This window comes from Dermacentor variabilis, chromosome 8 (genome assembly GCF_050947875.1).
Source record: "Dermacentor variabilis isolate Ectoservices chromosome 8, ASM5094787v1, whole genome shotgun sequence".
NCBI classification, from domain to species: domain Eukaryota; kingdom Metazoa; phylum Arthropoda; class Arachnida; order Ixodida; family Ixodidae; genus Dermacentor; species Dermacentor variabilis.
Window position 1 is genome coordinate 15,499,855 of NC_134575.1, and position 20,907 is coordinate 15,520,761.

General features: G+C 47.6%; 1 protein-coding gene and 1 long non-coding RNA gene across 2 annotated transcripts in view; one reads left to right on the plus strand and one right to left on the minus strand.

Moving 5' to 3' along the window:
* Nucleotides 1-37: 37 nt before the first annotated feature.
* On the plus strand, nt 38-3,732 carry LOC142590906 (uncharacterized). Its single transcript, XR_012830261.1, has 2 exons — nt 38-354; nt 3,272-3,732. It is a non-coding gene; the product is annotated as an uncharacterized LOC142590906 (long non-coding RNA).
* Nucleotides 3,733-6,877: 3,145 nt separating this feature from the next.
* Nucleotides 6,878-20,907, minus strand: part of LOC142590907 (alpha-scruin-like) — a 30,272-nt gene continuing 16,242 nt past the window's right edge. The window contains exons 11-16 of the mRNA XM_075703301.1: nt 19,396-19,541; nt 17,418-17,534; nt 16,211-16,394; nt 10,184-10,381; nt 8,606-8,820; nt 6,878-7,411 (exon numbers count right to left, since the gene is read on the minus strand). Coding sequence (XP_075559416.1) covers nt 7,197-7,411; nt 8,606-8,820; nt 10,184-10,381; nt 16,211-16,394; nt 17,418-17,534; nt 19,396-19,541 — 1,075 coding nt within the window. The 3' untranslated portion in view covers nt 6,878-7,196. The remainder of the gene's footprint in view (nt 7,412-8,605; nt 8,821-10,183; nt 10,382-16,210; nt 16,395-17,417; nt 17,535-19,395; nt 19,542-20,907) is intronic.

The following is a 20,907-nucleotide window of genomic DNA, read 5'->3' on the forward strand; positions in this document are numbered from 1 at the left end:
CGGCGCAAGTACGCCTCTATCCTCCGATAAAGTGGATTCTCAGCGGGAGTTGTGACGTCTCACTCAGGCCCGCTGCGTGTCGCTTCTGGCCGGAGCCGTGCGGTTCCGTCTGGCTGCCGACGCGCGCTATGTCGGCAACGCCTCGAGTGCCGTCGCGCCGACCAAGCCTGGGCGCTCCTCTTGGCCTCGTCACGTGCACGTGCCGGGCGAGCCGTGCTACTCGTGGTCCGTGGTCCCGGCGCAGTTCGCCTGCCTCCAAAGCCACGTGGCGCACATTGCCGACGCGCCCGCCTGGTACGCCAGCTCGGAAAGCAGCTTCTTCGCCTTCGACACGCAGGAGACCTTCATTCGCAAGTAAGCGTTCACAGCTGCGGAACGCAAGGCTCGGGGTCCTCTGCGTGCGCAAGTGTTTGTCGCTTCCTTCTTGCAAGGGCTGCGCTTTTAAAGCGAAAGCTTTACTGGCCGCGAACTTGCGATTTCACCGTTGCGCTGCTCCGAGGAAGCACATGACGTCACAACGCGCGCCTCGCCGCGGATATTTCTCTCTCTCTCTCTCTCGCTCCCTAGTGACTACAACCCATGCGCCACTAGTAGCACCGAGCCACAGGTGTTCGCCGCTGCTCAGCGCCGCGCTTTTCCGCCGTCGCCGTTTGGTATGACGTCACACCGCGTTCCTCGTCGTTGCGCTCGCCTCCGCTCACTTCGCCAGCTGCGTCGCATGCCTGATAATATGTCCGAGGATTGAAAAGGAGAGCTCGCGTGCGCCGCAACCACAGTTGAGGCGGCAGTATGGACGGCAACAATTCTGATAAGCAGGAAGAGACCTGGAATCGACACGGAACGAGATCAAGAGGAAACGAATCGCCCAGGAAACAGACGAACAGCACGCCGAATGACTGGCTAAACGCCGCAGCATAGCTAGACAACCAGACTAACCTGGACTTGCAATCAAGATTAACCAAGACTAACCATGCTGTGCCTTAGCTTTCGCTACGTATATCCTGGCATAGACGATTTTTAAAGGGGCACTGAAGAAAACCCTTAAATTAATTTTGATTCATTATCCTGTTGAATTCAGCGCTCACAATGGCCGGAACCACAAAAAGAAAGGAACACACGGACAGATCGAATGAAAACGCAAATAAGAGACATCTTGACGAAATGAAAAGGCAAAGTATACAAAACAAGCAAAAAAATGCATTTCAGCATGCCCAGAAAAGAGGCGATAAGCATAGGCTGTAGTATATTGAAGTCAGGTGTTCAGGTCGGCTGGTTCCTGAAATTTGTTTGGTCGCGGGTTCGACCTCAGACTAACGCCTTTCCGGAGCAGTCGTTCGCCCATGTGATCTGACCAGGCGGCTAGCTGCAGTTCAATCGTCGGTTGGGTTTCAACCCCAAATTTTCTTTTTTTTTGCTTCCTCTGGGAAGCCTCACTTATAAGAACTCCGTATGTATTCCCTTTGTAGCTTTGAACTACAGTCCGGTGCAGGTATTACAATTTTCGCTTTCATGTATCTTCATCCACCTTGCGGGCTTCTGGAGAACTGATTTGCCATGTGCTGTGTGCCAGCTTCGAGTTGTCGATTAATTCTCCACAACTATGCGGCTTGCGTGCATCCTGGTTAGCTCAGTTGGTAGTGTGACCTCTCCAGAAAGACGATGGTGCCGGGTTCGATCCCCTGACAAGGGTGAATTTCGCGTGCACTGCGAAGCTATCTTTCAATATGTGAAACCCCTAAGAGTTTTCATTTGCAGCTTCGTGTTACTCTCGTCTGGTTAAAAATGTATTTCTCTTTCATGAATTTTAAATCGTATTCTAACCATTCAAACGCGCTTCAGATTAGTCCTGATTGACAGGGGGCGAATGAGTAAATCGCGATCCTGGAGCCACCATTTTGACAAAGGTGTACAGAGAGAGACAAAGAATAAACATTATGCAAAAGAGCACGCGAGCGTACGTAGCTCCTCCGCGCAGCAGTGGGTGGTTCCCTCAGTCCAGGAGACCAGCGGCCTTAGCTGCCCTTCTCGCTCGGTTGGCTAGGTTGAGCTGCCGAGCCGGAGGTGGAGAGCGCTGCCTCCCATTTCCGTGTGGTGGGCTGTTTTACGGGTTCGAGGTGTGGTGGGCTTCCGCAAGCCCATACCATGTGATATAGCGTTGCCGAGGGATCGCGGTGTAGGCATTCGTAAGAGCACTGCGCAAGGTGTATGGCGTGATAAAGACTCGAGTGTGGATGTTTGCTTGTTTGGAGCTTCCGTAATACCACTGCTTCTTCTCGCATGAGAGCACCATGAGGTTGTTGCAGTGTTCGTCGAGAAAGGCGACAGTGTTGTAGTGTGTGCGTGTAGAGGTTAATGGTACGAGCTCGGCGTGGAGCTGGTCGGCGTTGACCCTCTCGCGACTCTCGGTGCGCCTGCGCTCGGCCGTATACAGGCGTGCGTCGGCTGATTGTCGCGCAAGGACTCGCACCCCGGAGTCCACACGATTTGTACGTATACGGTGAGAGCTGGCGCGCTCCACTCAGAATGTGATGTGCGCCGGGGGAAATTATGGCCCTGGAAAAATTCCTGCATCCCGTCTGAGAGTCTGTCAGAACTACGACGCACTCCAAGTGCGGTCTTGTCGTGATGGCTATAACGCTACCGCCAGTTCCTCTTCCTCCTAAGCGCTCGCTCCGGAAATCAACGGGGGACTCCTCTTCATCGGGACGACAATGAAAACAGGTACACTCGTCGATGATGACTGATCGTCTTTTTTTTTATTCCCTTTTCAATGGGGCAGCGACAAATAGTTACCGACACCGTTTGAGCCAATCAAGTTCAAGTTAATCCATTGCAGTATATCTTTTTGTCTGTCTCTACTTTGTTTCTTTTTCTTAGGTAAAATCTCATTATCTCTAATCTAAAGTTACCCGTGCTTGTAACCACCCTGACTCAATCTCTTCCCTGTGCTCTTTCCACCAATACTCCGAACATGTCTTGCTCATCTGGACCGGTGACCAATTATAACGCTCCTATAAGCTTTGAACCCTGCGCATCTGAAAGGTGAACAGTTCCTACATTCCTGTCTGGGCGAATGTACTGAGCCTTTTTGAGGGCGTTCCACTGCCGCGCGCTGAGTCGTCTACGCATTTGTTTCTGCAGTAGACGTATGCCTGATCATGTTTCGAATATTTGCTCTCGCGTGTTTTCTGCCCTATGCTTAGCCATAGGAGCTCCAGAGGCTGCGCCCTCTCCCAACGACTGCTTTTTTTGTTTCCCCATTTCCGAGCAGGGCCCAACACGTCCTGACGGAGCACCTCGAATCCGAGATGCCGACATGCCTGGCGTTGTACTCGGTTGACCTGGAGGCGCCGAAGGTGTCGTGCCCCAACATCTTGAGCCGGCATCAGGCGCTGGCCCTTCACGCCCTGGATGTGCTCCGACTACTCCGCCCTTCTCATCTTAGAGGAGCCTCCGTTTTCTGGAGCCTCTAATATTTCTTTATTTTTATTATTATTATCATCACTTTCGTTTTTCTCTGTGCGCGGCGGCCTGGACAGTTCGACTCCGCCGATCACTCTCCCCGGCAGACGTGGTGTTCATCGATAGATTTTCTTGTGCTGCCCCAAAGTGCCAGAGTCATTACAGAGGGGAGAGTGATACATACGTTGTCAGAGCATACTTTGGCTGTATATAAGTACTGTTTTCTCAATCGATCATGCGATATAGTGCTGTAGGTTTCTTTTTGTAACATTCCCGTGTCATGTTATTTTGTTCAATATTTAGAAGTGTCCCTGTTAATGTGTCGAGAAGATGGATTTTGTAAGGAGAGTGTTTATTTGTTAGTGATGAACTTGAAACTGCTAAAACGGATTGTGGCAATGTGTCAGCCTCAAGCGATAAACGGCTCCTGGGTACTTGTCCAGCCGCTGCGATACTTTTAGCCCTAAGGATCGTTCCGCTCGTGGAAGAAATAAAAGCGATTCAATACGTCAAATCATATGATCACTAGCTTCGTTAGATTCCTATTTGTATAGTACTTGGTAACTTGGCAATATAAACGCTGGAATAAATAACATTGAGCAACGTAATATTTAGCAACCTCAAACGAATTTGGAGGAAGACTCTTTGATGAGTTGTTTGGCAATAGAGTTTTATCTAAAAACAATGAGAAACTACCATGACCAACATGCAGCCAACGTGACTGATGGGAAGGTGCTGTGCGCTGTTTAGGCGGTGCTCTAGCCATGGTCACGTGTCGCGTTTGAGCGTGTGCTCCTCAGTGTAGCGCTCTTTCTTGTGTGTCGCGTGTATGTACCTTTGTTCACGTGTAAGGTGGTAGGCCACACGCACACACAAAAATACTTTAAATCAGAAGCCAGAATTTAAATAACTCTGTTTTCCTGAATAAGCACGTCATATTTAATTTAATCAACTATTCAAAGTGCAGAAACTGTTTCATTTTATTTTTTCGACAGGTAAATTTTGTCATATAATGTGGTAAAAGTCCTAGTTTCTTCAGCAGTGATAAGTAACCAATGAATTGCTCAATTGAGTGAAACTTTGACATTAACCTAGGTAAGTGTGGGATCCTATGCAATGAACTAGGACAAATGCAGGGTGATGTATATTAAGGAAATTTTTAGGAATCAATTTCTTTCGTTCTAGTTGGTTGTACACATCTCTGCGAGGAATGAGTGTGCAAAATTTCATATCAAAATATTCATTCAAAAAAGTTCTCAAAGTTTGCGTAACATGAGGTGGAGAAAAATCTTGTTTTGAGAAAAACGTAAACAAATCTTCAAGCAATATGAGAGATGTCAAAACTACACAGAGTCCTAAAATGCACTAGCTTCATAGCAGGAGCCCCCACTGCAGTCTCCTTTTGTTAGTGCGGCTTCTCGGCGACAACATAAAATGAAAAGTATTTTGAATTAAATGTATACAAACGAAATAGTATTGATTTCCGGTTTCTCAATACGAGGGTATGGGTTGGAAAACTCACTGTAACTCCCAAACTAATGGGGGTAAGGAGAAAACTCCTTGCAACATGTTGCGGAAGGTTAGGCGTACATAAAGAGTGAAAAAAAGACAATCTTCTGTAAAAAAATTAACTTTTATAGATGGCCTACCACCTTAAGGTTACTGAATTTGGACAAGAATGAGGTAATATGAGCCTGTTACCATGACGTCGGCCTTGGCTCTTCATTCTTCGGGATATTAATTGACCACGAGCGATTTCTTTTATTCTTTATTTCGATTTGTGGACATTCTAATTTCTTTCTCTTTTTTTCTGTTTGTTCGCTCCGCTAGCATTATATATAGCATTTGCTGCAACACTGTTGTTACCTAATATGCCTGCGTCCGTTTCGTTCTGCTTGTGACCGTGTTCGCACGCCTCCCGTTCAACACCAAGAATCCTGGCCAGCCTGTTCAAGTGCCGTTACATGTGGTGTGACAAAGTTAACACAAAAAGGAACCCCTTTATTTTTCCTGGTCAAGAGGGAGTCCAATTTTCGAATTTGCCAGAACCCTACCGCACATTTCTGGCACGTAAAATGGCGACACTGTGAAATCAGACATTTTACTTTGATACGCAATCGGACATTGCCGCGACATCGTGACACAGAGAGATTCGCAGACGTCGTGTAGGTGTAAGTTTCTTGTGACGATCAAGACGAGCGCTTATGCGGTTTCTTCGGGCTGGGTTCGCCGTATGTCGACCGCAGTGATCTCAGGAACGGAACGGACCAGTATGTCACGACGTCATTACTCATCCAACTCGTTGGGTGCTGTAATGCGAAGCTATTCCAAACTTTTTCTATTACATTTCTGCAGTCAGCCCTCCACGCTTGGTCAAACATTTTTCGGGCCAAACCCACTTTGCCTCTTGTCACGCGACATCACGAAAACCGCGATAACTGCTCATCTGATATCATTTTTACGCACTCATTATGCACAACTAGACAGAACAAGAAACATGATTTCCGACTCTACGCCTTTTTCGCCGTTAGCCCGCCGCTATTGGTGAATATTTTTTTTTTTGGGGGGGGGGGGGGCTGCGCCTACTGCGCCTATGTCACGCGACGTCACAATTCTCGAAAACTCGCATGTCAAAGTGGCGTCTATGCATTAGAGATGCTCTATTATTTCAAACAAAATCTTTTTTTTTAGAATAGCCGGAGACTGAACCATTCCTAAATGAATAGAAGATGACTGGCCGTCGATCGCTTTGGCACTGGCTACCAGGAGGTGCCGAGGAGAATTACTTATTTGCATTTTATAAAAATTTTGCGTAGCGGTATAACATTGTTGAGCCCTTCCGGCCACAGGTACGACATAGCTCTGCCAACTCATATTCGCTGGCGATCTGTTTTAGTGTAATTTTTAAGCCTCTAGTTGTATGCCGCCGTGATTTTCGACCAGCCTTCGCAAGGTAAGCAAGGGGAAGCGAGCCAATCGCAGATGCCGGCACCACCCTCCTCATCTGATTCTCACTACACAAACGCGGCCCCACGAAACCGTCTGCACTTCTGCCTGCTCCTCGCTTCTTGTCAGCCAATTAGATAAGAACAACCAGTCATGGTGGGCATTGCTTTTGCTTTCAAAGCAAACAACAATAACCTCCCATATAAACGAGGAGAGCGTGGGATTGGGCTGTCCAAACCACGCCGCGCGTCACCGCCCGATGCTTGCATCGGTGTTTACGTTAATTTATTGAGAGGAGATTGAAAAAAAAAAATGGAATAGCGTTACGTAAATGACCATGAATCTGTAAGTGGCACGAAGGAACTTCTGAGACAATTACGCTCTTTCTTCCGTGCTGAATGACACCATGTACTCCATCAGAAACGGAACAATTTATTCATTACCAATATATCAACATTCACAGACATAGTTTCCGACGATCCGAGGGCCGGTTAAAGAGATATGGAGCGTCGGTAGCTTCTCGCGCAGGCATGTACAGCCCGGTGGGCATGTAAATTACGTTAATGTATTTGCATCTAAAATATAAATAAAAGCAAGAAATTCATATTATATTTGCTTGCATTTGCATCGTTATAACCATTGCACCGCGACTGTGAATGCATATCGCGGCGCAATGAAATTTATCAAGAGGAATGGTCTCGAGACCCCGTCAACCCGTTTTGATGATGTGGAATGGCGATGCAACGGGGCTAGTGCTTCGAGGCTGGAACTCGGAAAGAGCGGCGCCATTATTCAGCCAGCGTGTCCGTGATCATGCACGTCAGGGACTGGCTCCGGAAAGTGGGCGTTGCCGGAGGCACGCACACGGCGGAAATGCCGGTCATGGCTTCCGGGTACTCGGCGGGAAACTTGTAGCTGTCCTCCAGCTGCAGGTACACTTCCGGTCGCTTGATGGGCCCGTTGAGCACGCTGCTCGTGCCCCCGATGACGTAGATGTTGGTGTCTGCGAGCCAAGTGGAAAAGAAAACACTGCAATATAGTTTCACTGTGTCCTTCGACCATGCATATCGGTGTGCCAGACGATTTGCATCGTTATAAACATTGCACCGCGACTGTGAATGCATATCGCGGCGCAATGAAATTTACCAAGAGGAATGGTCTCGTGATCCCCGTCAACCCGTTTTGGTGATGTGGAATGGCGATGCAACGGGGCTAGTGCTTCAAGACTGGAACTCGGAAAGAGCGGCGCCATTATTCAGCCAGCGTGTCCGTGATCATGCACGTCAGGGACTGTTGTCAGACGATCTGTTGTATTGATCTTCAAAAATGTGTTTACTAGGTTAATCCAAAGCTGGACAAGTTGGTGTAGGCTTAGTTTAGGCGAAGCAGGCAGACAACGAGAATACAGAAAACGGTACAACTTCACGGATGCCTTCACGCATAAATATCAGTCTGCTAGTCAGCCGATCAGATGCAATGGTCAATGAAAGGAGCGCTTTGAGCAAACAGAAGGCTGGACACCAGGGTACAGGCTTACGTTAGGAGAACCAGCCCGACAAAACATAAACCTGCAATAAGTCCCGTTCTTCACAATGACCGCGTACTTAAATTTAGGTGGATGTTTAAGCATCCCCTCGGGCACATCAAAATTCAGACCCGTAGCCCTCCACTACAGATTCACCCACTTACTTGCCAACTCATGCATCAGTCCATCAGCCAATTATAGTCACACACACACACACCAATTCTCAATGAGTGAGCGAGTGAATCAATCGTCCATTCCTCAATTTATCAATAAACAATCCAAGTCACTCACTCAACCACTCGGTGAGTGAACGACTCAGTCAGCCAGCCAATGATTCACTGCCCATCATGCATTAATCGCTCAATGAATGAATCAACAATCGCACAACTAGTGAATGAATGAATATACTAATCATGCAGTCTGCCGATCAATAACTCAATCAATCTACAATAAACTCACTCATCCACAAAACAACAACTGCGAGCGAATTCAACCTGCTAACAAATCACTTAATGCGCAACCGCCAACTAACGCCCTCAAGTGAATCAGTCGATCCATATAGGAGTCAATCGATCGATCGTCCAACGAGTCAACTCACTCCCTCCGCGAGTAAATGCGTTAGTCGCTCGCTCCACTCGGCCATGCAGTCAAAAAGTCCCGCGCGCGACTCACCGGCCACGGCGACAGCGGCCGCGTGTCTCGAGTGCACCGTGCAGCCCACGTGCGCCCACCCGCTCGGCTCGAGCACGTCCACGTCGCGCAGGCTGACCAGCGACAGCCCGGGCTCCGAGTTGTCGTAGCAGCCGCCCACCAGCCACAGCTTCTCGCCCAGCGAGGCCGCGGCGGGGAACGCGCGGGGCTTGGGCAGCGAGTGGCCCTCGGACCACCTGCGAGGGGGGACAGGGGTGAAGCATCGCCGATCGATCGATCGATCAATCAATCAATCAATCAATCAATCAATCAATCAATCAATCAATCAATCAATCAATCAATCAATCAATCAATCAATCAATCAATCAATCAATCAATCAATCAATCAATCAATCAATCAATCAATTTTATTTCCATTGGAATAGGAGGAGTACGGAACTAAAAGCTTGAGCAGCTTGACGAGTTCTCGACCCCTTTACAGTTAGCATGATGATGAATATAGTGTTTTGTGGCGCAAGGGCTGAGTATGACCAAAGAGCGCCAGGCCGACTGTAATGAGTTCAGAGTGAAGCGATGAATTACGAGCAATGGGTGGGACGGTGCTGTAAAGGGGCCTAAAAAAACGGTCGCTGTAAATTGCGCAAGAGCTACACGTAATAAAACTATGACAATGACTATGAAGCGTGCCAAGGACGCGAAAGATACATTGTTAAAGAATTACAATGTGCTAAAATTGGTCACACGCTAAAAATTCCAAAAAGCACTAGTGCCGTACCACAGCCCTTGAGGCACAAGGACCTGAAGGCGCGTGCTATACACGGACTACTCGTCGTTGCTCCAATAGTTTGGCGCAAGTGGATATTCACCAGTGTATATATATTTGCAAGCCATTTGACAAGAGCTATTAGACCTGGGAAGGCCGTTGTAATGTGTAGGGTAGATAACCGGTGGGCCATTAGAGTTACGGAGTGTGGTGCCAACGGAAGGGAACCGCGAATTTGAGGTCGGCAGAAGATTAGCTTGGGTGAAGGAACAGGGAAATTTGCAGGCGCAAGTTGGAACCAGCCAGCGCAAGACAGGGGTAATTGGAGATCGCTGGGAGAGGGATTCGTTCTGCGGTGGACATAAAGATAGACTGATGATAATAATGGCGATGACCAGCAGCAGCGCTAAAGTTTGCAGCCTATGTACTTACTCGCCATGATGTGCTCACACTCGTCGGCCCTTCACGTTCTTAACTAGCGCCCGCTTGTACTCCCCAACGTTTACTCGCGTTTATAGTTGCCTCCATTCACACAGACGCACAGACTCAAGATCCTTTCTCTCTTGTATGCCATATCTACGGCATATTGCGTTCTACAGCGCAGCATGACTATGATTCACATGGGTACCATGTAGCCGTGGTTTCACGGCTCTGCGAAAATGTCGTTCAAATTACAACGTAAGAAGAAACGTTCGCGTAACGAGCTTTAATCTCTGAACGTTAAAATGAACCAGTACGTGGTCGAGAATCACTACGACGATTTCCGCCAGCTACGGCGTCTTTGAGTAAGCTCGGGGACGTAAAATACCACGAATCGTCAGTCGCTGCCGACTCACGCGTGCGTCTTCGGGTCGTAAATGTCGACCCTGTCCACGGCGCGGTACAAATCGTCCGACTCCGGTACCATGCCGCCGACCACGTAGATGACGTCACCGACCGTTGCGCACCCAACGGCCATGCGGGGCACGTCGAGGGGCGTGCCCTCTCGCCACGTGTCCGACGCCGGGTCGTACTCCTCGGTCGATGCCACGGCCCTGCGTGGCAAGCAAGAACGCGCAGAGCGCACGGAAAAACAAGATGGTCATGAAAAAAAAAAGAAAAACCCTAACAGCAGGACACGCTAACAGTCGCCACTAAGCCCTCTATAGACAACTGAACTGCGTGACTGCGTTGAATACGCGAAAAGCAACTTTCCCAGATGCGCCCAGAGTCCATACGCAGGCCTTTGCTTTTGATCAGCTTATCGGTAGAAATAAGAGATGTTTGTAGACTTCGCGGAGGAAGTCAGAGAAAAAAAAAGAACGGTTTCGTTTTCTTCACCCCCAGCTAGTTCCCTGTAGCTGGAAAATCTCTATTTATCTAATATATATCTCCGTCTGTCTATCTGCTTGTCCATCCATTTGCCAAGAGGCAAGAGCGAGAAATTAAAAAAAAAAGTTTTGCTTTGTTTTCATTCATCGCAAACTGTCACACTGCAGCTTGGAAATATGGTCACATTGCAATATGGCAAGAGCTATTAACTTTAAAGCAAGCACAGAGTTTCAGTCCGGCATCTTCGCTGATGGTGCGTCGTCGCCGGCACTCAGTTCACTGCGACGTCCTCAACTTCCGCAGAAGCGCCAAAACAACAGAACGGCTGGCTTTTATGCACGTGGCAATATCTGATATGCAGTCTAATCTGTCTGCTTGTGTATGCCACATATATAAGCGCGTATGTAATAGCCGTAAAAATCTACGAATGTGTGCTCGTGCTTTAAGCAAGCAAGCAAGCATGTGCAACCAGTTCGCTGCCCTGTCACGTGTCTTGTCACTTTCCTCGCGTCCTGGTCCTTTTTCATTCTTCGTCTTTTTTTTTCGGTCGATCCCTTTGTAAATATGTAAATATGCTTCAGGGGGACCCTTCTTAATTGTGATGCCACATGATGCATGCTGCATAGACATTCCGTGACCCATGTCATTACGCACATAGGGCTGAAACAAACGAAAAACGAGGGTTAAGTAAATATTTTCAACGTTTCCAATTAAGCCAGAAACGTGAAAGTTTTGCGACACATTACGTTAACATGGCCCCCATTCCCGCTAAATGTAAACTTTGTCTAATGCAGACATCTTTCGGGACATTGGGAAACGTGGCTGCATATTACGGTCGCGCGTGACAATTTCGAGCACTTATTTACGATAGTTTCTGCAAAAACTTTATTTGATGCATAAGCATTTAACCTTGCGCACAAATTCGTCTTAGTGGTCAGTCCAATGTCGCCAAGTTCAATTTTGGTAGAAGGTGTAGTTATGCCAGGTGTCCATGCTAAATTTTGCGACGCTCGTAAAGCATAATCAAATCCGATCAAAAGCGCTTGAATACGTGATTTACTTCACATGCCGTAACCAGCCCAAGCACTTCAAATTTTGCGTACGCGTAAACAATAACGTGCGCCTTATTTTCACCAACTGTACAAAAAATCTGCCTTGCTTAGTTGCCCGAGTAAATTCGAATGAATGACGCATGAAAATGAAAAAGAAAAAGAAACTATGGTTCAGTAGTTATTCGCGACGCTTCTAATAAAGCCAGGAACGTGAAAGTTTCACTTAATATTACACTTAGCATACCCCTTACTGTCACGCAATTTGAAATTGGTGTCTTATGCAGTTGCTTTAGGACCCTGGGAAACATTGCAGATTACGGTAGTATGGCACCGTGGAACGCTTGAGAAACTCTATACTAAGGCTGTAATTAACTTGCACAGATTAAACATTTATCGTTCACAACTCGCAACATGCATCCTACTGCAATGAAATACGAATACCGCACCTCGCACAGCTTACCGAGGAGAGCAAGGAAATGCATTTACATGCCTTATATAACGCATAAAAAAATTGGCGGAAGAGTGTTTAGCAATATTCAAAGCACACAATTAAGCTAGATGCTGCAAGCTTTTGGCACACATCACCCATAAAGCGGCACCATTTCCTTTGAATGTGAAATCTTGCAGTTTCTGGACCTGCTAGAGAAGTGGGGAAGCTTTCTTTAGGCGTTTAATAGAAAACCTCTAAACGGGCCGTAAGCGAAAGTAGAGCAATGCTTATCCACGTTTAATTGACACAAATGCTTCAAAATTAGCCTGCATATCGCCCCTAAAACTCCCCACATTTACACAAAATACTTCGTGAATGATCTTGCTTTATTTTTTTCAGAAAAACCATCAAAACGGGCATATGAAGTCGCATAAACACCATCACTGTAATAGATTCGTTTGCAGCTTCTGGCATATTGTTTGAGCCCCATGCAGTTCAAGGAGGTTCGAGGGGGTACAAGGTGGTACAGTCCCCGTCAACCCTTGTATTGCCTTTAGACTACATCTCCTATATCTACGACACGAATTGATAAATAAATGAAGTAAGTCTAATATTTCGTAAAAGAGTTTTCCCTTCGTCCCCAGCCAAGCTCCCTTGTCAAGACAATTAAGGTCCCTTACAAAAACAACGCAAAGAGCAATGAAACAATAAATAATAGGCTTAACCTTAAGAGATAGGCAGAGAGCGGTGCTGATCAAACGGTGACAGCCGATATTCTAGTCGACATTAAGAGAAAGAAAAATGGAGCTGGGCAGGTAATGCGTAGGGCCGACAAGCGGTGGACCACTGGAGTTACAGAATTGGTGCCAAGGGAAGGGAAGCGCAGTCACCGACGGCAGATGATTAGGCGGGGCGATGAAATTTGGAAATTTGCCGGCGCAAGTGGGAATCAGTTAGTGCAAGATAAGTGTAACTGGAGATCGCTGGGAGAGACCTTCTCCCTGGGCAGTGGACATAAAGATATGATGATGGTGACCATGATGATGATGATGATGATGATGATCAAGATCATGATGATGAAAACAGTTGCTCCAGGGTGAAGCGCCCCTTCTGTCACCTACTGTTCATCGCGATCATAGTTGGGCCACGCGCGGAGTTAACCGCGCGCACGCTGGCGCTCGGGTCACTGCGTCGCCACGTGGTTTAGCCAAGCTACATGCACATCCGTGGTTGGTTCCTCTCGACAACAGGCTGTCTAAAAGCAGCACTCGTGCAGCGCTCTGTCGAGGGGGCGGGAGAGGAGAGGAGAGGGGGGGATATCCGCGTTAGCGGTCCAGACAGTGTTTCCTTTTTTAAACGCGGAGGGAGTTATTAATAGTCTAGTTCGTTCCACCGCATCTGTGTCTGTCTGCGACGCGGATCGTCGGGCAGCACGGAAAGCCTCACGGAACCGCACTGGTGAAAAACAACAGTCAAGGACTGAGTGCTACGACTCAGCGAGGTCGAACGAGACAGAGGCTTCACAGGAAAATATATAGGTGACTTGAGGTGATCACCAGTGGCCCAACAGGCGAAGCGTCAGGTTTTGGGGGCCATCATTCTGACAAGCGGTCTTGTCTTCGTGACATGATTGTTAGCCGAATTTAGCAGAATGCGTTGTTGGGCAAGTTGGTTCATTGTATTTGGAAAGATTGGATGCGCTTTGTAGACGATCACAAGGAAGAAGACAGGACAGGCGACTGTCATGTCTTCTTCCTTGTGATCGTCTACAAAGCGCTTCCAATCTTTCCAAATTAGCGAACGTGTTGGCATGAAGCCCCAATGCGGCAAACATTCAAAACATGATACAGAAGATTAGATTAAATTATGGAGTTTTACGTGCCCAACCCACGATCTGATTATGAGGCACGCCGTATAGTGGGGTACTCCGGAAATTCGGACCACCTGTGCCTCTTTAATGTGCGCCTAAACATAAGTACACGGATACCTTCGCATTTCACCCACATCGAAATGCCGCCGCCGTCATAGGGATTCGGTCCCGCGACCTCGTGCTTATAGCAGCCCCAACGCCATAGCCACTAAGCAACCGCGGAAGGTCGGACAAAAGATTAAGGAAGGCATCCGTATCGTCCATTCTTCTTATCCTTTCCTGCCGTTCTTTTGTGATGTTTGCCGCATTATGCTGTTTTCTTAATCTGATTGTCCCAGCCCAGGCGAAGACAAGGCCCATCGTCGGAATGTTGGCTCCAGGCTGAGGCTTCGCTTATTTGGCTACTGATCACTCGCAAAGTCTGCACGGTCAGCCCTGCGTTGTCCCTAGTTATCCTATAAGGTGTGGTTCTGAGTGCTTGATTTAGTTTCACTGGACATACAATTCTACAGGAGAAATATTTGAGATTCAGAATGGTGCAGTTTGTCGCATGGCGGAGCGTTTTAACCAAGCTGTGGTTTCCCGGCCGAACAAGCAACCAGAAGTCCCGCTTTCGGCTTGTAACGCCTAAATCGCGATGTACGGTCACTCACTTTTCTCTGTATAGAGAGAGATGAATAGGCCGATGATACGATACGAGCGTTCCCTTTGGAAGTGGCTGATGGCTATAGTGCTATCAGGTTCCTCTGCTTTGTCACGTTTCCCCTACTGTTTCTCAAAACCCAAGGCATCGGGCAGGCCAGCTACGTCCACTGCCGGGTAGACGACAATATATTTCTCTTTCGTGAACCTTACTACACATTGCAGGTTTCTGCAGAACTGACTCGCCATATCCTCTGTCCGTGTACTTCGAGTTGTCGAACACTTCAGTGTCGCACTGCCACATGCAGACCTTCTAGTTAGCTCGGGTGAATACAGCGACCGCCTCAGAAGGTGCAGGTCCCGGGTACAGTACCCAGACCAGGATGACTTTTCTTTCGTCTGCGACCCTTTCATTCTGAGCAACATATGGGATATGGACTTTCTTCGCAACCCCGTGCTACTTTCAACATGGTTGATAGTATTCTCCTTCATAAACTTTTCTCCACCTAGGGGATTACCACAAATATGATTTACCACATCTGCGTTTATGGCTGGATGGATACTGGGACGTTCATTTTCGGAGGACTGATCGATGGATGGATAGCCGGAGCATCCCTTCTGATACGGCGTGGTGGTGGATTCTGCCTAGCTCGTCACATTTACCCCTTCTTCGGCACCTATTATCGAATCAAACATGTTTATTTTGCAGGAAGAATACAAAATTTCCCTGCGGGAGGCAAAGACTAAAGGCGAGAAAGCCTGACGAGGTCTTGGCCCCCTGATCAACAAAACAGTCTTTAGAATCGATAATTTGTATTAACGAATCATTGATCGGGAAAGAAGTATATTGTCTTAAAATGTATTTATGCTTTCCGACTTGGCGCCACAAATACTCGAGTCGTATTTTACTATTCCCCACCGCAGATTCATTAAGCTTTTCCGTTACTATGCCTCAGTATCCATGCATGTGGAAGGGTTTAGTATGGCTCATTGGCCTTTGGATGGATACCGTCACACGATAACGAAATATGCTCCATGATTTCTGCACTATTTTCACGTGCTGCGTAAAGGAGGGATGAATGGATGGATGGAGTTATAAGCGTCCCTTTTGGAACGGGGCGGTGGTTTGCGCTACCAAACTCTTGCTATTATACTACCTAATGTCCTACCTAGGTTAAAAAAAGAAAAATAAAACCTACGAACTCCCACAACCAAATTTTCTGATCCTCTATTGCGAACTGTGCTTTTGTATCTCCCTGTTTTTGTCGTTTCCCTACGTTTCTTCCCCCAATCCTCCCATCGCCTCTTACTAATCTCTATTGCGGACATGCTTACTTTTCCCCTGCTCTTGCTGAACCCAAGGGCTTCAAGGAGGCCAGTGGTGCCTAAATCGACCACTGGGAAGACGTCTTTACATATTAATAAAACATGCTCCATCGTTTCCCTAGCTTCACCGCAGCAAGCACATGCTTCTTCTTCCTTCTTATATCTCGCTTTATAGGTGCGTGTTCTAAGGCATCTCGATCTCGCTCGCCGGACTCACCGTCCGGTGACTCACCGTCCGAATCGACCCCTGCCGCCGAAGACGAAAAGCTTGTCCTGGTAGCACGCAGCGCCGTGCGCCGCACGACCCAGCTTCATGTCAGCCTTGCGGCTCCACTCCATGGTGTCGATGTCGTAGGCGAACGTGGTCTTGCAGGCCACCAGCTCGCCGGACTTGCGAGTCTCTGGATCGAACCCCCCTATATGGGAAAGGCGGAGCCCGCACGGCAAATAGACCTTTTAGCAAATCTGGTAAAGCTGGTTTAGCGGGTGCGACATCTTTTTGCAAAATAGTGTGCCCTTTTAGTATAGTAGTGCATTCGTAATGAAGAAAGAATGGTCTTAAACGTGAGACCCGATTCACGCCGAAGCCGAGAAAACGTGGCAGCAGCTCTGGTGATCGACGCTATCTATATTTATGTATCATATTTAAAAGCACGATATTTGTAACTTGTACTCAGTAATTAAAGTGGTAATAATACATATATGCATTGCACATCAACGCAAGATATATTGCAGCTGATCCAGCTTTCTACAATTTTTCTAAAGAACTCACCAGTGCTTTACCAGTCGTACAGTTCTTCCGGTGATTATTACTAAAGCCCACTTTTTAACAAGCATTTTTACGGGAATGTAGCGCCATTTCAGCGCGGACTTCTTACTCAAAGCGGGTAGCATAGCAGCGACCAGCAAAACACGGCGCATAAGATCATCGGCGCATATACGCATGAACGCTCGTTCTTGGCGGCTGATGTGAGTTGCGAGAGCCGTGCGGATTTCAGCGGGCGCAATCATTTCCCTTCAGCGCAGCAATCTGATGGAATGCAACAAGCAAAATGAGAGGTAAATACTGGTATTTAGCGTTCCAAAGCGACAAATGGGCTAACCGAGGCGTCGAGAAGGTCCAGGTTAATTTCGACCGCACGGATTTCGTTCGTGTGCGCCTAGAAAGTACGGCACACGTCCGTTTCTTACTTTCCGTGCCCGTCAGAAAGCAGCCGCTGCGATTGGGAGACAAACCCGCAACCTAATGCTCATTGCAGCGGAGTCATTGAGCCACTGTGGCATGCGATAAAACAAAAGATGCGATGTTCCTTATAGAAGGGTAGTCTCACAATCTAGATATATGCGATGATGATTATTATTATTTTTCATGCCCCTGCAATTGCCCTCCAATTGCCACGTGGCCCTTCAAGAGGCGCCACGTGGGAACGGCATCTTACCGGTGACGTAGACGACATTCCCTATGAGCACGGCGGCGTGGTAGCTGCGCGGCTCGGGCATCATGCCGCACAGGTCCCAGCGGTTCTTGAGCACGTGGTAGTGCAGGACCACGCGTCCTGTTTTTTTCAGACACCAGGCGGGAGAGAGTGTGAAACGCCTTAAGTCAACCCCCGCCGAAAAACTAAGCCGTGTTCGAGCTTACTTGGTTGCTGGACTTACTCATTGCCTGTGTATTTATTTATTTATTTATTTATTTATAGATAGATAGATAGATAGATAGATAGATAGATAGATAGATAGATAGATAGATAGATAGATAGATAGATAGATAGATAGATAGATAGATAGATAGACAGACAGACAGACAGACAGACAGACAGACAGACAGACAGACAGACAGACAGACAGACACAGACAGACAGACAGACAGACAGACAGACAGACAGACAGACAGACAGACAGACAGACAGACAGACAGATTCCAGACAGTCTCCCGGCGGAACCTTGGGGTACAGGGGAGGAGACAGCATTTAACAAAATGAGCTGTTCAGCGTTTTAGTATAGTTGACCCACGTGATGCAGATAAGAGCAGCATTGTAAGTGTATATGTGCGTGGTACCGTAAGGCAGCAAGTATGTGAAAGAAGAAAAAACACCTTCTAAGTCTACATACCAACTGTCACGTGTTAAAAGCAAATATATAAACGGGTTATGTTCTGTTTGCTTTCCAAAGATGGCACCATCTTGTGCTGCTGATGTTATCTAGAGCACGCAAATTCATAATTGCACCAACCACGTTCTCTCCTTTTGCTGGTGCAAATACGTCGCCAGAAACAATCATTAACGCACGTTGTGTTTATTTTAATGCGAAGCGCTCTTTTCATCTTGTCGGACAAATTCTGGTAGGTTTCTGTTTTGAGGCATCTTCAACAAAGAGCTACATATTCGGTGATGGGATTTCAACCAGCGTTCCCCAGCGCAACATCCTGATGATGTGCCCATTAGGCAACAGACGCGTGAATAGCCCGAGGGAACAACAAACTTGGCACACTACTTTCCGCGGGCGAGATAGCGCTTTCAGATAGTTGCCGCTCGTAACGTTGAATAGCGTCGACACATGGAGCCTAAAATGGGGCGGCCACGACGTGTTCCCGACTCTGCAATCACTTCCGGCGCTTGCAGTCCGCAAAAGCATAGCCTTTGAGACCTCTGCTTCCGTCGCGCTGTGCGTGGATTCGGACACCACCTATTTGCTTCCCTCCTGCGCGAACACTGTTGTTTCCCCTCCCTCCCTTTGGCGACAGCTAGCTCTTTTAGACGTCATGTGACAATGCACAGCCTTCAGTGTCGGCACAGTTTACCCAGTGAACTACCCTTCAGGGCCGGCCGAGGACACAACGGATGAAGTTGTAACATGTCACAGCCCGCAGTACAGCAAATTATTCATGCTATCCTTGTGCCGCCGCCTTGCCCGTGTGTTGTAACACACACCCGCATGTGGGCTACGTACTTCCCTGAGCAAAAGCATACGGACGAGCGATTTGAAGATCAAGCCGAATTTTATTTCTCCACCTATGAATCTAGCTTGTAATTGAGGACCACAATGCAAACGCGGCATTGCGAACTTCTGAGTGCGCCCATAAATTCCAGTTTATGCCATTGAATTACATATAAATTCAATTCTTTTTTTCCATGAACCTGCGGTCCGTACACATTTGCATGAATGTGTCGATGCCGCAGCACAAAAAAAAATATGGTAGATAGTTAGCTAAATGCAAGATGCTTCCAACATTAAGCCCCACAGTGTGTGGGCTATGCACACCTTTTCCTCTTTCTCCTTCTGCGAAAACAAATTAAAAATGCAAAAAAATTATTCGCGCCTTTTAAGTACGAGCAATATCTATATTAGAACGCGACAAATAACGTCGTATGGTTATGTTAGGTGAGCCTACGTTGCGAGAGTTGTCGAAGCACTTGCCGTTGGCATAGTTGAGTGGATCTCTCGGGTCGAGGCCGCCGAAGGTGACAATGACCGGAAGCGTATCATCCTGCACCTTCTTGACCCTTCTCAGCTTCCGGGCAAAGGCCGGCAGTCCGCTGGCATCACGCAGCCCCAGCATCTCTCTGCAATGTTGTTTTGAATTTAAGCGGCAACGCGCAGTCAGCAACGCTTAACTCTCAAGCTCCGTTATTGCAAGTGTAGATAGACTCCGATCACATATTTTTTTGTTTATTACGATACGCCTTCTGGTATTTCTTATATTATTCGTCACGTTCTAGATTAACTTACAGAATTACGTTTTGCGGTTTTACGCGTCAAAACAGCTACCTGATTATGATGCCACGCAATTTTCGGGCGACTCGCGATTAATTTTGACCAGCTGGGGGTTCTTAAGTTCACGCCAAGCAGGGTGCAGGAGCGTTCTTGCGTTCCGCTGCCACCGAAGTGCGGCCGCCGAGGCCGGGATCGAGCCCGGATCGAACCCGGATCGAACCCTGATCGAACTCTGATCGAACCCACGCAACGCCATAGACACTGAGATAACGCGGCATGTCTGATTTCGCGATGACTGCCTGGCATGTATAGCGTAATCTATTATACAGGATATTGCTGTTCAGGTGTCGGTTATTTAAGTAATATGGTGCAATGTTGATGGATTGGGAAGCCCACTCACTTATTTGCAGAAACTATTCTCACCTGTGAGTTAGAAAAAAGATAATACATACCAGACGCTGTCTGTGTAATTGTATTGACGTGCAACTTGCGTTTTCGACTGGAAAAGGCACCTTTCGTAATGAAAGCTTTCTTTCTTCCTTCCTTTCCTTTTGGCGCCGAAATGTGAATTTATATCAGAGAGAAAGCTGGACCTTTTCACATACTTCCACGATGCTAAGAATTTTGGTTCAGGAACAAGATGCCGCTCGGTGCGAGAGGTGCATTCGTGCTGCTATATTCGGAAATTTTTTAATGTTGTTGCCGAGTCGGTTGCGAAAGAGTCTCGTGTAAACAGATTGCGTGCGCATTGAGAGCGCCGTTGTACTTTCTCGAGTGTAAGCCCGCGCGAGCGATTGCCCTGGAATGCACTGCGATAGATGCCCAAATAGCAGGCGGACTTGACCCGTGAGGTCAGATCAAAGGGGGAGGGGGAGTTCTGTCAGACGCTTTGTGTGGCAGAGTCCTCCCCCTCCCTCCATGCTTCCCTCCCCTTTGTGGTACGCTTTGTCAAGCACCCGTTTGCCTTCACATCAGTGCCCCTGACAGCTACACATTTGTTGTCACAATAAAGCAACGCTTTTCCCGGAGGGTCTCTCATCCTGGAAAATTAATCAAAGGGAAAAATGAGATGTCCAGTCAATCGTATAGCAACAATTTTATTGCAATCCGACTTTATTAGCGACTTTATTACAGTCCTGCGACATTCACAGAATCTCCTATCAAACCGGCCCATCGCATCTTTCCCCACGGCTTTAAAGTACAACCAAAGATCGC